Source organism: Larus michahellis, chromosome 5, assembly GCF_964199755.1.
Source record: "Larus michahellis chromosome 5, bLarMic1.1, whole genome shotgun sequence".
In the NCBI taxonomy this organism is placed as follows: Eukaryota; Metazoa; Chordata; class Aves; order Charadriiformes; family Laridae; genus Larus; species Larus michahellis.
Genome location: NC_133900.1, coordinates 15,654,698 through 15,671,072, shown reverse-complemented (window position 1 = coordinate 15,671,072; position 16,375 = coordinate 15,654,698). Strand labels below are relative to the sequence as shown.

The 16,375-nt window shown below is 38.3% G+C and overlaps 1 protein-coding gene across 5 annotated transcripts in view; it reads right to left on the bottom strand.

The window, feature by feature from the left end:
• INPP4B (inositol polyphosphate-4-phosphatase type II B) overlaps positions 1-16,375 on the bottom strand; it is a 364,993-nt gene that overhangs the window by 161,510 nt on the left and 187,108 nt on the right. For all 5 annotated transcript variants that reach the window (XM_074588896.1, XM_074588899.1, XM_074588900.1 and 2 more), the window contains 2 exons: positions 3,728-3,778; positions 320-399 (listed from right to left, as the gene is read on the bottom strand). In XM_074588896.1, the coding sequence (XP_074444997.1) occupies positions 320-399; positions 3,728-3,778 (131 nt within the window). The remainder of the gene's footprint in view (positions 1-319; positions 400-3,727; positions 3,779-16,375) is intronic.

Here is a 16,375-nt window from a genome sequence, read left to right as displayed (position 1 = left end):
GATTAAATGAAAATGAAAACCTTATACTCCTTTTTAAAGGAAACTTTGAAAGAACATCCCCTACTTCAAGTTCCCCACAATTCTTCTGTAGGTTATCGCACCAAAAAACTACTAACCTTTTCTAATCTGATACATAGCAAGCTCCAGTTTAAAGAACTGGTATTTCATTTTGACTTTGCGCATGGCAGAAACAAAAGCACTTCAAGTTGACATCCAATATACCTGAAGTAATACGGAGTTTCAAACACAGTCAAGCAGCAATCATCAAATGCCACGGGTTGTTAATTCAACAAGGTTTACCATAGAGGAAAACACTTACCTGAGGGTAAGGGTCAACTGTTGTTCCTTTGACTTTACCAAGTCTCCTACTCGAAAAGTTGTACAGCCCAGGAAGCTTCGCTACAAAACAAAGCAGAAAGAAAAAATAGCACCTCTATTAAGTTTTGAATTGTTATTTTTTTTGGTCTCACACTTTGAAATCTTTCTTTGGTAATATTATATCCTAATATACTAGTTTGACACACTATCCACTAGAAACTTTTTATGCATATGTAGCGTGATTATCATGCTAAACTCTGGTTTTATGGGCAGAAATGCCTCTCTGTTTCATTACAAACAGTCTGACAACCTGACAGGTTGTAAAATGTATAGCCATAGGAAAATTTTTGTTCAGTACAAGCATTTGCATTTTGCATCTTTTTCTTTCTATATTTCTAATTTCTAGATTACAAGAAATGCTAAGTTTTCAGTGTTTCAGTTTCTTGCTACAGTTTTTCCTCAAGGCACTACCACATATGTATTCCAAATATGAATGTATCTGCGAAGAAGGTATTTTTACATTGAGTTCTGTGCAAGTTTATCAATAGAAACGTTGCATTCCTCTAGTTTATGGCAGTATTTGTAACTACTTGTTTCCTTTATTTCCATTGTAAGGTGGACCTATTCGTTGCAGTACAAGTGCAGAGAAATGGACTAATGAAACTAGAACATCTAAAGTTAAATTAAATTAAGTTGTATCTTTTCCTTCTATCAAAATCACCTTCACACATTATCAAGAAAATAGCGCAAAGAGGAAAACAAATTCATCTTCTTTTGCTTTTTGGTTATTTTTTACCCTCTGATCATATCCTGATCATATCCTCCTATCTCATTTGGTCAGCTTTGGCCAACAGTAGCATTCTTGCCCTGGGAACAATGGGAAAGAAAATAACACTCTACAGCCATCCTTCTATCCATTTATCTTTCAAATATCACTTGCTCTTAATAAATTATAATGAGATCATAAGATTATTGTTTTATTACAAAAATTCAACATAAGTAGTATATAAAGTTCGTTTTTATTACATCATAGTAATGTTACTCTACTGTTGGAATGGCAAAGTAAAATTCCAGGGTAAATTATATGTGCTTTTGGATATACAAATTCAAGAAGAATCAAGTTGCTCTGAGTCAACACATGCTGCATGGAGAGAGCAACTTTCCCCTTGAGGGAAAAAGAGAAGAGAATTTGTTGCTACTGAGAAGCGTAACTTCCTCTGGTAAATAAAACCCCACAGCCTCCTTTCTTTCAAGACGACCAGCTGGATATTGAGTATTTGGATGCTGATAATAAAGGTCTACACTAAGATAGGTTTTATTGCATATAAAATGCACAGTTCAAATCATGATTCTCAAGTCACGTAAGCACCAACACTGGTCTCCAATTTAGTAAACTATGTCATCAGTTATAGCTCATTCCTATCAATCACACAGGCTTAGATTTCCTCCGCTTTGGCACTTAAGCAACAAAGGAAAAAAAGCATCAAGCTGAGAGTCTAGGGAAGGCTGGGAAAACTGGATTTGGGAAGTGCTAAACGGGAAGTAAGTAAGGAAAAAAAAGCCTATAGGAAATACATAGAGAAAAATACTGCAGCCATACCAGCAAAGATCATGGTTACTTTTCACTACCAAAATGAAACATGTACTTTTACAAGAAATATGTCCAAGTGTGATGCACCGCCCTGCAAGAGTGAACATACAGATAGTTCTCTCTTCCTTTAGATCAGTCAAAATGACACTGTTTCTTCACTAAAACTCTATGGTGGCAGGGTTAGCTCAGATTAGTTATCTTCTTACAAGAGCATAACCTTCTCAGTACAGCGAGAACACATTCTGCAGCACAAAGTCTAGATAGCAGCCTTTATTATATTATATTATTCTGGCTTTTCATGGCATTTGAGTGCTTGTATTTGCAACCTTACTATTTGGAAAGAGGAAGAGGGATATTTGGAATGAAACTGATTAAGTTGGGTCACTTGGGGCTTCTTTTTGGAGCACAACAGAACTATAAATTCATTTAAGAATCCGAAATCGGAGTCCTCACACGATGAGGACTAACAAGAAATTACACTGCTCTCACAATCTAGGAGCCTTGGTCATTGTACCCACTGACCATCTGAGTGTCATATCTAGTTCTCCAGGGTCATGAAATTAAAGGTGAATAGGTTTATGGGCTTAAAAAATTCTACTAATTTGTCTGTTTCATATTTTTATGCTGATTTAGAACAAATTTTCTTCACCTGACAATGCAATTAGAAGTTATTTGCAAAATTAAATAAAATTGTGAATGATGATGACCCAACTGAAGAGAGTTATGCTAATGTTCAAGGGGTCTAATTTCAAACAATGCGAGAGAATATTTTCCATACTGACTTAGATACAAATAGTCTACCCTGGGGCCTGAACTGGCAGTCTGCAAACCAATCTAACTTTGCACATGTGACTTGGAGAGGCTTGAAAAGTAGGCTTTAAACAGAACTGCTGCTGTAATGCTAATTACAGAGTAATGTTCCTCTGTAATTTTGCTAGTGGGGTACTTACGATTATAAATCCGAAGATATGTGCCTTGAGTAATTTGATGAATAATCTCAGCTAGCCAAAAAGAAAAGTCTCTATAATAGCTATACGAAAAGTTGAAACACATCGATTATTTCACTAAGATTGAACTTACTGCCAAGCTACAGATTTTTTTTTCAAACACTAGCTAAAGTCCTGGAAACTATGCCAAGGAAGCCCTAGTAATGCAGGAAAGTCACCCCAGGATAAAAATTTTAAAATCCAGTTATTTTAAATGTTCACAGACATAGATCTGATACCTTCCCAGATGGTGTTTGGTCTTTTATTCAGCTCTAGCAGGACCAACATTTCCCACCCCCATGAGGCATCCATATTACCTGGGATTTTCTCGCCTTCTCAGATCCAGAAATTGCAGCCCTTTGCTGAAAGTCCTCCAGACTTTCCCAGAAAAATAAGTCCTCTATAAGTCACCAGTGTAACTTCTTAAAGTGAAGCCAAAGGCAACTCCTACAGTAGTGTGTTTTATACTCTGCACATGAAAACCAGAAGGTGACAGGCCAGGCCCATTGAGGCAATGTGATTCCAAGCTCTCCATCTCATCCAGTTTGCTTGTATGGCAGCAGCTGGAAGTCTAGATAGTTGTGTTTGCCTCAGGATAATTTCAGTTGAAAAGGATTTTCGAGAAATATGTGAATGCGATTACATCAATCACTGAGACTATTACTCCTGCCTTGACTTTTTTATTCATTTAACCTAACTTCTGCTATTAGAAAAGCTTGCCAGCTCCTGTTTAGCAGTTAGGTAGAGTCTCATTTCTCTTCATTGGCTGTCTGTGTCTGCTGATGAGGTGAAAAAAAAAATAAATCAATAAATGAAAAAAAAAATTGCTTACTCCAACATCTGCTCTTGGCTCCTTGTGATCAGGTAGGACACTGGTGCGGACCTGAGAGAGGAAGGAAAAAAAAAAAAAGACAAACCAAACATTACCTTTTTGTTGTTACTTGCCAATAAGAACAAGAAAAGTGCTCATGCATTTTTTCCTCATACTTTCTACGTTTTGGAGATAAATTTAAAGGGAGGTACACATGTTTATATAATTTAATTACAATAAATTAATATTTTAAGCACAGTATCTTGTGGAGATAGTGTAGAGAAAGTCTCTCACCACTACCCATTTATCATTCTGAACTTTCATGATTCTGTAAAGGGAGAAAGGCTGTGCTCAGTTGTTCCTCTCCTAAAATCAGACTCTTTGGCTCTAACTTGAATGCCAGAATGCTTCATCTAGAGTTGTTACCTGGAACCAAAATTTTCAACCACAAATGAAAGAATACAGCACACTAAAAAGTTAGTATTTTCTCCAAATAAGTACTTGCCTTTGCAGGTTGATCTGCAATAGACATCCTGATCCCCAGTCTCACACAATGTATGGCCCTGTCTCCTCCTACCACCTCCTGAGCGTCTTTAAGGTGACGGGTATCTGGAGTCATTCATAGAAGGGAAGTCGCTGTAATTCTCCCCTACACGGGACCTCCAGTTGTCCCTGCGTTTTCTGCAGGGTGGAGCTGCCGTTGTACACAACCGCTTTCATTTCACAAGAGAAAGTATGGGACAACCTGACTCCCTCTTACTTCTGCATTTCCCAAAATACAGTACAGGTTTTGGCAGGGTGGGCTTAGTGTCTATATAATTTTATTGTTGAATGTTGGTTGAGAACAGAGAACTGATTAAACCATAAAAATGAGCTAGAAAAGGTATAAGAAAACCTCTGTAACACCTCTCTAACAAGCCTGCCTGAGCCAAACTAGCCTATTGGATTAACTTGCTGGTAAAAGGATGCCAGCTTCAGCAACACACAAGGGAGGCATGTACTGAGCATTCACATCTGCTCGATTACCTAGCCTAAATAACAGATATCCATTTACAGCACAGCCCCCTAAGGGCAAATTTTTGGCTTGATGTCAAAGTAAAACTCAAACTCATTTTGCAAATCTGTCCACAAGAGATGCGTTTTGTCCCATGCCCTCAAATGAGACCCTTAATTCTTTTACTCTAGCTGCAACTTACTATACAAAAAGAAAACCCTCCTTTAAATCAAAGATTGTTGTTATCCTAAATACAACATGTTGTGAGAAAGGGCCAAAAGTCCACCGCAGAGACATGACCAAGTAGCACCATAGCTTTTCTCAGTCAGCTCCCTTGATTCTTTACAGTGAGAACAATTTTTTTCCACAAAAGCCTGAAGATAGTAAAGAAATGCTACAATTAATTTAATGAGGGCCAGCATACTTTAGAAATCCATGGGAGTCTTCACTTGGATGTAATTTTACATTTGGGGTTTTTCCACTAATATAACATTAGTAACTCCAAGGCATTTGGCTTTATAAGGAACACTAGTACAAAATTTTCAACACAAAATTCCTATTTAAAATTTACCTGTAAATACTTCAAGTCACAAATGAAAACAAAATTACTGATATTTCTTTGTTGGTGATACCTGTCTTACCCTTTATGGGGCTGGGGAAATAACTTACAGCAGATTGTTTCTTAAAAGAAAGAAGGGGTATCAATGCCAGACCAAAAATTCAATGTCATTTTAAGATGCTAAAAAGCTGCTCTATATGCTAGCCTCAGACAGGTAACATCTGGGCCAACATGGAACACAGGTATTTCCATTTTCTAATTATTATGGATATTTATTCAAGAAATACAAACAAATAATTTAAGAATGAACCTTCCTCTTCATCACTGATTTATAGGAAGATGCATTTGTAAACCAGAAGCAGTTCAGCAAGCACTTGAAAACATTTGTAATTGTTTTTGCAAGATACTAAGGTGTGCTTTAAAGCAAGAGGAAGCCCAAGTATCTTTTATGCTTATTGAAATCAATTTTATTCATTCCTTCTTTTGCTGGATAAAGTCTCAGCTCAGGAGAACTTATTTTTGCTTTTCTGACCCAGCAGAGAAGTGGAAAGGGATGTCAAAACCTGACAAACCTACAGGATAAGCCTTCCATATAGCATAAACACATTTTGTAATTCCTAATGCAGTTAAATAAGGAAAAAAATTTCTGTTCCTTGTTTGCAGTTCCAAGCTCAATTTCATTAGTGTCACAACAAAAGTAGTAGAAAAAGTATCCACAAGCTTCAGGTTTCAGTTCTAAAATACTCTTCGGTTCAGCTACTTGGTTTTTTGTTTGTTTTCATTTGGTTTTAATCCCTTTATAACCAGTAGTCACATAGCCAAACGTACACAAATACTGCGTTTGGTGGGACTGGCATGAGATTGAGCCTCTCTTCTCTCTGAAATGTATTCCTTTTGAAAAGAAACTGGATTTTTTGGCCCAAGTGCATGCGTTTTTACTTTTTTTTTTTTTTTTGAGAAACAGTTTTAATATGTTAATTAAAAAGAGAAGTCGCATATGTAAATACATATATGGGAGCTATAGTCTCGTCCCTTTCATGTTGTCTATTGGTTGAGTTCCCAAACTTACTTAAACTCTCAGAATACTGCAATTATCAGAGTCCCATTACAAGATGTCCACATAGGCCCAGGCAAGCATTATTACAAACACAAAATCAGACTGTTCACAACCAAATATAAAACATAAGAAACAACTCAGCTCTAGTCCCAATCCACAAAACGAAAGCGGGCGGGGAGGGGAGAGAAATACAAAGCATTTGAAAGAGCAAATATTCTCCCAGTACTTTACCTGATTAAACAAGCTGCTATACTTTTTAAAGCCTTGTCATAAACCAACTTTCCCCTAATGGCCCCAATAGCATTCTAAAAACAACTACAAAATATAAATACAAACAAAAAGGCAGATTTTAATCCCAAGTATCCATTATTCTGTTAGAACGTCAGTTTTCTCATTATTTGCTCTAAGTTTTCCTGAGCAAAATGCAAACCCCTGAACAGTGGGTTTATTCAGAACTGGGGTAAGATTGAACTTCCCTGGAATAACACATGTTACAGCCATGATTTAGTACAGCCGTGAAGTAGTAATATAATACAGCTATCTTGTATACACCACAGCTTGACGTATCAGGAAGAACACTAGTGCACTAGAACGGATATGCATGATATGTTTCTTTTTCTTTAAATCTCATATAGAGCTATATGCAATGAGTAGCTATTCTTATACTTTCTAGTGCATTTATCACAGATGTATCTAGGTGTCAAATTTTTCTAGGCCTAAATACTAAATTCAGCTTTAATTAACTGTCCTTTAGTATAAGACAGCTTTATATGATTAGAAAGAACATTTCTTTCAGTCATTCATGGCAGACTTAGACACATTCACACACGCTGTCAAAGTTCAGCAGACTGAATCATTATCATTACTGAAACTTTTGTGCCTGCCCTTAATTAAAGCCTTTGCATTTCAGTTTATGATCAAAGGCCACATTTGGAAGGCACTTTTTTTGCAAAGAAATAATGCTAGCTCCTTTTCTCAGTTACTCTAGAATTACCTCATCAAATCACCAGTGGCTTCCGCTGACTTGCCAGTACTTATTGCTGCTGGCTGCTCAAATGCACTGTTCTGTCACCACTGTTACGTGCTCCCGACATCTCACAATAAGTAGGTATCCACCACATCAGGCAAAGAGCACAGGATAAGAGGGACTACTGAAAGCAATCACTGAAAAATTGACTTAATGCTCTTTCAATATAGTATCTTCCTGGAAGGCATTCACAGCTCTGCTCTCTCAGTATAAGAACACAACATGTAAAGAGAATTTTACCTTTACGTTACCTGGAGGTGCTCTGGGACAGTGACCACCAGCACCTTTCTTACGCCACAGGCCATTTTGCCCAGAAATCGAGCACTGAGCTCTGCTAACACAACCTGCCCAGCTCTGCAGACAGCTGCTATGGATGGGCAGTCCCCACCCTCACCACCACCGCCTGCCCGCCAGCCAGCCGTGCTGCACCACCCGTCTGACTGGGGGAGGATAATTCTTGTTAACTTTTCTGTCAAAGAGGTTTTAGCTTCACGTATATGGGCTGGATGAGCTGAAAGTGCTGAAATTGCTACTAGGTTCTGCAACGATACCGATCAGCTTTTATAGGGCAGATCCCATTCCAGTACGTGCAGCAAATTTATTTTTAAAAGAAGATATTGATGAGACACTGCACGTTTACCAGCTATTTATTTTCACCCTATAGATTAACAATTTGCTAAATAGTTCGATCAACGTAACGCAGTCAGCAATGTAAAACACTTCCATCAATACTTTGCTGGATACCTGCTTATTGGATGGAGGACATAATGCTAATACAGTCATTTTCCAACTTTTATTGCATAATTATTTCTAAGAGTCCATATAAAACAAAAAAGAAAAATCTTTTACCAATAGTCAAACATGTGGTATTGCAGGGTTTACCATGCCAATGGAAAAATTGCTATGCAGAGAAACTAACAAATGTTAAAATTAAATTCAAGATGAAAACAAGTGAAGGGAACTTAAGCTATATCAACTTTACTGCAACACTTTTGCAGTAGTATAATATACATATTATGTTTATTATATAATGTATTAATAAAATAAAAAAATAAAATATTATATATACATTGCCCTACTATATGTGTGCCCCTATTATTTGCTCTATACCAAGTGACAGTTTCAGCTGTTTATTTATCTAAAAGGGTCAAATAGAAGGGCAGGTGCATCTGCATATGGTTGGATACTTTTCATAGACAGTGTTTGATCATTTGTGCAGCTCTGTACTACAGGCAGGCAATCTTTTCAAGAAATAACATGAGGATAATGGAAAATACGAACTGTTTCAGTCTCTAGCAATAATCATAAACTGCTTTCCTTTCCAACTTCTCTACAAGTGAGTATTTTTTTCTTCTCTCTGTAGGCTGCATCTTTGTATGCTTTCTAGACAAGAGTACCAACACATAGTACAAGATACGCACTATGAGATGTCTCCAAGCAAAGACTGAGGTTAACAGAATTTAACAGCTTATGTAGATGCATAACCAGCTGTATGAATAACCATAGAATCATAGAATGGTTTGGGAGCAGAAGAAAAACCACAAAAGCTTTAAGTATTTGATTACAAATAGAGCTTTGTTTGTTTATTTTTACAGCTTGGGCATATGATCAGAATTGCCTTCAAAAAAACAGATAACCACAGTTCACAAACAACAGATTACTTAGGCTCTCTCTGTATTGAGTGCATCACAAAAACCATGCCACCTCTGCAAACATCCAAATAGAAGCTGGAATAGACCAAATGACAGAAAAAAAATCTATATGTTTTGAGTACTCTAGGACATGCCACAGAGTGTCTGATGAGATTTACCAAGGCTCATTAACTCAACATGATTGCCAGGCATACCAGAGCCGTACTATCTGGCACCGTGCCTCTACGCCAAACACCACCAACCGCATCCATACAAAGGCCACTGTAGCTCAGATTCCAGGAGGAGGTGACAGCTTGGGAACAAGGCCTGCTTCAGCATGGCTCACACCTTAAGCTGCCGGCACTCAGTCTGAAAGTTACCAAACACAGCTAAGCACTGACTGTACTGAAGATGTGCTAGGAGGAAAAAAAAGGCAGCTCTTGTTAATGCTCTTTCCCCCCAAAAAGCACTAACATCACATACGTAGCTTCTTCCCCAGTATGCTCCAAAACTGAAAGACACAAAGCTGAAAAATCACACGTTTGAAACACAGTTATAACATCCTCCCTATACCTAGGTCTATTCTCTTCCACTGCTATTCATATGATAAATAACTAATCCTTGAAGCAAAGTCCTAAGTTTGATTTATCTCTTGGAGTCAACGTAAATATGAAAAAGCTGTCAAATCTATCCATATAAATCTAAATAATCTTTAATACGTTTTCAGTGTATGCAATGAAAAAATAGAAGGAAGAAACTGTTTATTTACCTTGTTAATGTACAAGCATGAGCACTAGATTCAATTTTTTTTAACCTATTTGAAACAGCTTTTTTTTCCACACTGAGAAAGATCTGTCAACTGTAAGGTTATGTGAGAGTAAAAGTGACAAAGAAAAACAGTCTTTATAAATTAGAGATAATTAACATTTGAGTCTTAGCACCATTAAAAATAGATGCTCTTCTGCTACGAGTAATTAATTTGCTCTATATTGAAACTTGGGGTACACATACTCTGTCAGTATCAGTTGCTCTAGTACATTGCTTTTCAAGGAGAAGAAAAAGCCATGTATTGCTGCACCCAGTTAACTCAGCGAAGAGTTAATGCAGACCTCTGCTGCAAAGCATCCTTCTTTTGCATGGTGAGATCACTGTCACTCCCCTCCTGAAGAGCTGCTAGCCGGAGATGACCTTTGCACTGTGCTTTCAGTTTGCGCCCGTGAAGCGACACCTACAAGTGATGGTTCAAGCATCGCAGGAGTCTGAAATGCCATCTGTTCCCAGCTGCAACGCATCCAGCCGCGATAGGGAAGCGACACAGCACAGAGTCCCCGCCAGTGATAAGTCCTGACTGACAGAGGCAGCATGGCACTGCGGGTTGGTTGGTTGCTTATTAGTCAACATTTTTTTTTAATTTTATTTTTTTTTAAGAGGTCGCATTTTTGCAATCATTATAATAACCACTGGTAGTGAAATAATGAAATACAGGCTTTTTCCTCCATGTCTCAGTTCTTTTGAAGAAAGCCCAACCATGTGAAGAGACCTTCTGTAGTCTTATATAGGTACTGAATAGTCTAGGCATTTCCTCAGTTATAATTGTTATATAATATAACACCATGTTCTATGAAGACAGGCTAAAAGAGATGGGGTTGTTCAGCCTGGAGAAGAGAAGGCTCCAGGGAGACCTTATAGCCCCTTCCAGTACCTAAAGGGGGCTACAGGAAAGATGGGGAGGGACTCTTTATCAGGGAGCGTAATGATAGCATGAAGGGTAATGGGTTTAAACTAAAGATGGTAGATTTAGATTAGCTATTAGGAAGAAATTCCTTACTGTGAGTGTGGTGAGGCACTGGAACAGGTTGCCCAGAGAAGCTGTGGATGCCCCATCCCTGGATGTGTCCAAGGCCAGGCTGGATGGGGCTTTGAGCAGCCTGGTCTAGTGGGAGGTGTCCCTGCCCACGGCAGGGGGGTTGGAACTAGGTGATCTTTAAGGTCCCTTCCAACTCTAACCATTCTATGTTTTAAGTCCTTAGTCATTACAAACAGCCAGTAGGCTGGTTGCTCTTTCTCCTGCACCCCCCACCTCCATCATAATTTCCAGGAATCACCCCTTTAAAGTCTGTTGCATACTGGGAACAATCCGCAAAATCTGAAGAGTAAAAATCCCTCTCAAAGTGCTTGTGATACCTGCTCTTCCCTGCTTGCTTTCACTGTGAAATAAAAGTCACAGAAGGCAAATTCTAGCTTCTATCAGCAAGCTACTGATGGAGCATTCCTAAGCTTTTTTGACTATTCATTTATCTGGGCCAGCCAACAGGGAGCAGTTACTTGCTCAAATCCGAACACCTCAGGCTGGTTATTACAATTCCACTATCCAAAGATCACCGAGACAGACTCCACAATCCAAAAAACACCAGCAGTTAACCGCAGCCAGGGAAACCCAGATGGTCTGACAAATTACATCCCAAAGAATACTCACTCCAGACTGATTAAGAAAATAGGATGTAGAAATACATATATAGGCTTTTCTCTCACACTTTTCTTCCTCCCTGCCCCTCATCTAGCTGTGCATATTGCTTGGGCAAAACATGACTATCTGGCAATCCCTCAGTCTGTCTGTTTGAGCATCTTGCTCCCCTGGAGCGGCAGACTATCACCCAAGTGTTCAAGCTGGAATTCCAGGGAAAAATGCCTTCCTAGAATGAAAGTATTCAGCACTGCTCACAGGGCCTGAGGCAGCTGGATGGGGGGGGCGAGAAAAAAAAAAAAAAAATCTCATTTCCATATGAGTATCAGAGAATCTGTGCCAAAAAAGCATGCTAGAGAAGCCAAGGAAAGAATTTGTACTCTAACCACTTATTTCAGGGGACACTTGAGAGGATACAAGCCAAGGGTAGTGAAAAGCATACACAGTTGTCTGACGAACAGCCAGTCAACACAGTCTCACTTCAGTATTATGACGCACAACATAAATTAAGGCAAATATGGCTTGACCAGTCAGATGATGAGCTCAATGGCAATATAAAATTACCAGAATGCAATCTTCTGCATCAAAACTTGAGTAAAAATTGCACTAGGACTCTGAATATCTTGAAAAAAGTGAATTGAAATTCACATTTTTTTCTTCACTGAATAAGCAGTCTATTTTTTGAGTATGCTTTTTATTTCTATTTCATTGAAATGCTTCTGCATTTCATAATTTGTATCTATTACCATAAAAATCAGATTAAGTTCTTCAGAAATCTTACTATAAATTGAACATGACACCATTTACATTGATGAACCAGTTACCTACAAGAAACAAAGTTTGTATTTGCATTCAGTATAGGTATTTTCAACACGCCAACAGATTGCAACATTTATTCCAATGGCAGAAGGTTATTCACATATTAAACACCAAAAAAAAAAAATAATCTTGCTGCCCTAAACAAGTCCAGACCTTTCAATACTCTACAGAAAATACACCTTGGTCTTCTGACTCACAGGAGCATCTGAAAAGGAGAACTCAAGATTTAACACCCTCTGCAGCTGGAGCAGTCCCCAGGACATGCCCTCCACCCAAGTTCCCTCTAGAAGCTGATTATTATCCCTCTGCCAATACCTGACTGCGTTGCCTGCTGCGGACCTTAAGTTCAGTATTTCGAAGGAGTTATTTTTATGTGAGGTACAGAACTAACCAACTACCAGCTCCCACAGAAGCAGAAAATTGTCACAAGATTACCTAAAAAGAAAGTTAAAGATTTTACTGCCCCCACCCCCGCTTTAATGTAAATTTTTAACTTGAGTTTTTAAATTTTCAAGTGAACATTTAAGAGCAGTTCTGCTCATCTGGTCAATCGAGACTGACCAGCTTCGTTTCCCACCAGGTGTCACCCTCAGGGAATTCCAGTAGTGGATTTTCCCTGCAGTTACCGCTACACACAGCTGCAGCAGTATCACCACCAGAAAGAACTTTTGTGAAGAGTTAAAATGAATAACAGCGTTTCCCTCAAGTCTGTGCCATGTTTACAAGCAATGCCCATCCGTCAGTATTCTGGACATCTATAGGAGATGTTGAGAGAAGCAGAGAAAGCTGCTTCAGCTCTACCGTATGAAAGAATATACACAGAGTACATAATTTCCAACTAATCCCACTCCCCTCAAAAGTGGTCATAAAAGTTTGAAAAGCAATCAAGAGCCCAATATTTTAATAAAAAGAAGTATTAGCAACACAGGGCTGTAAGAACCTACAAGATCATTTGTTCCAATATTTTCCTGTCACAGACACCACCTACTAAAACCCCCTTCGCAAATTTTTGAACTACACCTTGAAGTTATTTGAATTTCTTCTCCCACCCTTCTGACTGGAAGGTCATTCCAAAAAATGATTGCTATAATAGTTCAGAGTCATTTTCTAATTTGCAGCCCAGCATTATTCATGGAGAGTTTATACTCATTTGCTCTTCTGCCAACACGGTCTTTTAGCTAAGTAATTATTTTCTGTTCCTTATACTGGTCTCCTGATGTATTCATAAGAAAGGAATCATATGCCCTCTCATACTTCATTTTGCTAGGATAATAAGCCAAGCTTTTCCAATACACTGTCATACAATAGGCTCTCCATTCCCCAGATCATCCCATCTGTTGCAGACCTAATTCATCTTTCTTGAACACAAACGATCACATTACTGACAGCTTTCCAGAAAAGGCCTAACATGTATATATTGAATGTAGTTCCCTGGATTCATCTGGGAATCCTGTTTGCCTCTCTCCGCTGCATTAGATCCGCTTCTCAGTCATACTTTCATCAACTAATTTACCTGCGTGTCCTTCATTTAATTTGTTTCCAATGCATGAAGTCTTAGTTCATCCAAAAAGTTCACGTTAGTAGAAGATATACTTGGACACTACTGCTTTTCATCATATTTCTATTCCAAAATGAGTGCCTTGAAGCAGCTCGGTGCGTAAAGAATTCTCTCAGCTGGCAACCCCTTTTCCCTTAGGAGACCAGGAGCTTTCTGCACGTACCAAATTTCTCTCTAATAAGTGGAAGTCTGAAGGACTCTCACATATATTTCCAGAAAAAGCACAGAAAATAAGATTTATCAATAAGGCTTTTTCTTTTGTTCTTATGACAGTTTGAGGTAATGTTTGAAAAACAGTGGAGGCTAAGGTCTGGTGGAGGGATTACCTAACAGATGGTAATTCACTTCTGGTTTGGGGAACTCTGGGTAAAATTGCTCATCAGATTTACAGTGGTAGAAGGCATAAATATAGGTTAGACAGATGAGAGGGAGTACATAAATATTTTTTTTTCAGGTTTGCTATGAGCTCTATTTTCTTTGCCTTAGTAGACAGGATCTATCTATTAATAAAAGTCCGTTTTAGCAAGCTTCTAGCTGTACTTCCCTAGAAATTGGCCCCTCCAACCTGTAGAACAGCAGTACTGTCGTGAGAATGATTATTGTGTTCAGGGCTCCCACATGCTTTGTCCGCATTGCTAACAATCCATGCTTGAAAGGGAGCAAGGAATTTTCTCACAGGAACCTCCAGAAGTTCCTGGGAAAATAAACATTCCCAACTATCCAAATATAAACATTCCCAACTATCCAATTATAAAAATTTCCAAAACTACAAAGAAAGGCTGTACAAATTCAATTTTTTCATTTGAGAAAGCATTTTGTTCATGGACTAAACCAGTTAAACCTGCACAACTGGAATTAAGTTCTTAAGTATATAAATACTCAAACAAATAACCTATTGCTCAGCCATCTCTAAGCAAACAGACAATCTTTGATAGTGCTCTGACCTTTGCACAACCCCCCTCTCGTCTGAGATGAGAAACTGAAAGGGTATTTATTTATTTATTAAATAAATTCGCTGCTGGCTTCAGAAGTGATTTCAAGATAGACGTCTCATCTCTCTCACAATCTATATTAGTTTCTGCCTTAAAGGCAAGAAGTCGGTATCACTGGAAGCGGGTATCACCGTGGGCCTATTTTACTCTGCAACAACCTAAACATAGTTTTGTACCTACAAGACAAGGCAGAAAGCAGACATATCACACAGTTCCTTTGCTTCTCAATACAAACTTGTAGCAGAGACAAGTTTACATTAAGAGTACTTCATTGTTTTATCAGTGAAATTGTATTCATAGTCACTTCCACATAAAACGCACATGAAGACTGGTTGTGAAGACTGGTTTTCCTCACCTGAGAATGTGTCACTGTGCTTAACTGCCATATTAAGATAAACCTTCCCCCACACGCATTGTCTTTTTTTTTTTTTTTTTTTAAAAGCATAACTGCAATCTGCAAGACATGGCAATCCTTCCCTATAACATGATCAAGATCTTGCAGAGCTCTAGTTAAAACCAAATAAGCTATGAGCTTATTTTGGTCAGAAAAGTTGATAGTAATGGCTGCCTCTGATAAGTAATTAAATTCTGATTCTGATGAATCACAAACTGTTAATAATGACTTTAGGTAACTATTTTAAAGTAATTGTTTCTTTCATAATTTAAATACTGATGACGCAAAAAGATCATAAGGCTCAAAGTAAAACTCCAAATATATTTGAATATCTTCACTACTTAAAGAAGAATAAAATAGATTAACTTTTCCTAAAACTGAAAAGTGGTAGTTGTAGGATTGTTTCAGTCATGCTTTATCAGCAAATAAACAGGAAATATGAGGAACAGCATTCTTAGAAAAGATGTTTAGGTCTGAAATTTGACCATGCTTCTGTTTCTAGAAGTCAGTTATAGATTCTTTCTTGCTTTTATCTTGCAACTTCCTATTTGGAAATTCAGCAAGATAACGTTTTCTGGGAAAAAGAGCATCTGTTATTAGATGAGCTGATACAAGATGGAAAGAAACACACAGCTTCTTTTGGCACACGAAGTCTCTTTCAGGAACACAAGAAAGCTTGTGCTCCTGAAAACCGCTTTCCTCCATCATATCTGCTTGTCAAACAAAGGGCTACCTGCTCTTACGGACCCTTAGACCACCCCCAAAATTACCATAAGTTCTGTAAGAAAACAGACACTCCATGATCTTTTCTAATGTTTCAAAGCCAAGCTCTCTGCATTCTCACCCACCAGACATATTTTCAGTCAGATATCCAAATGTCAGCCACAGCACTACAGCTTATTAAATGCAGTTGCCACAACCAGGAGACAGGAAAGTTACAGCACAAACTCCGGTGACAGCTTTCCCCCCTTTCATATTTTACACGCTGCTCTTTCACTTCTGGTGCACAGCATAATTTTTCACTATCGCATCCTTTGTTGCTTCCAACAGCGCTTTGCTGAGATGACATCGCTTGCTGACTCACCCCTTACTTCCTCAGCAAATGACATGAAATACTGTAGGGTGCAGAGATTTAAAGTCAGTGTCATATCTCAGGATACATACAAATTGACAC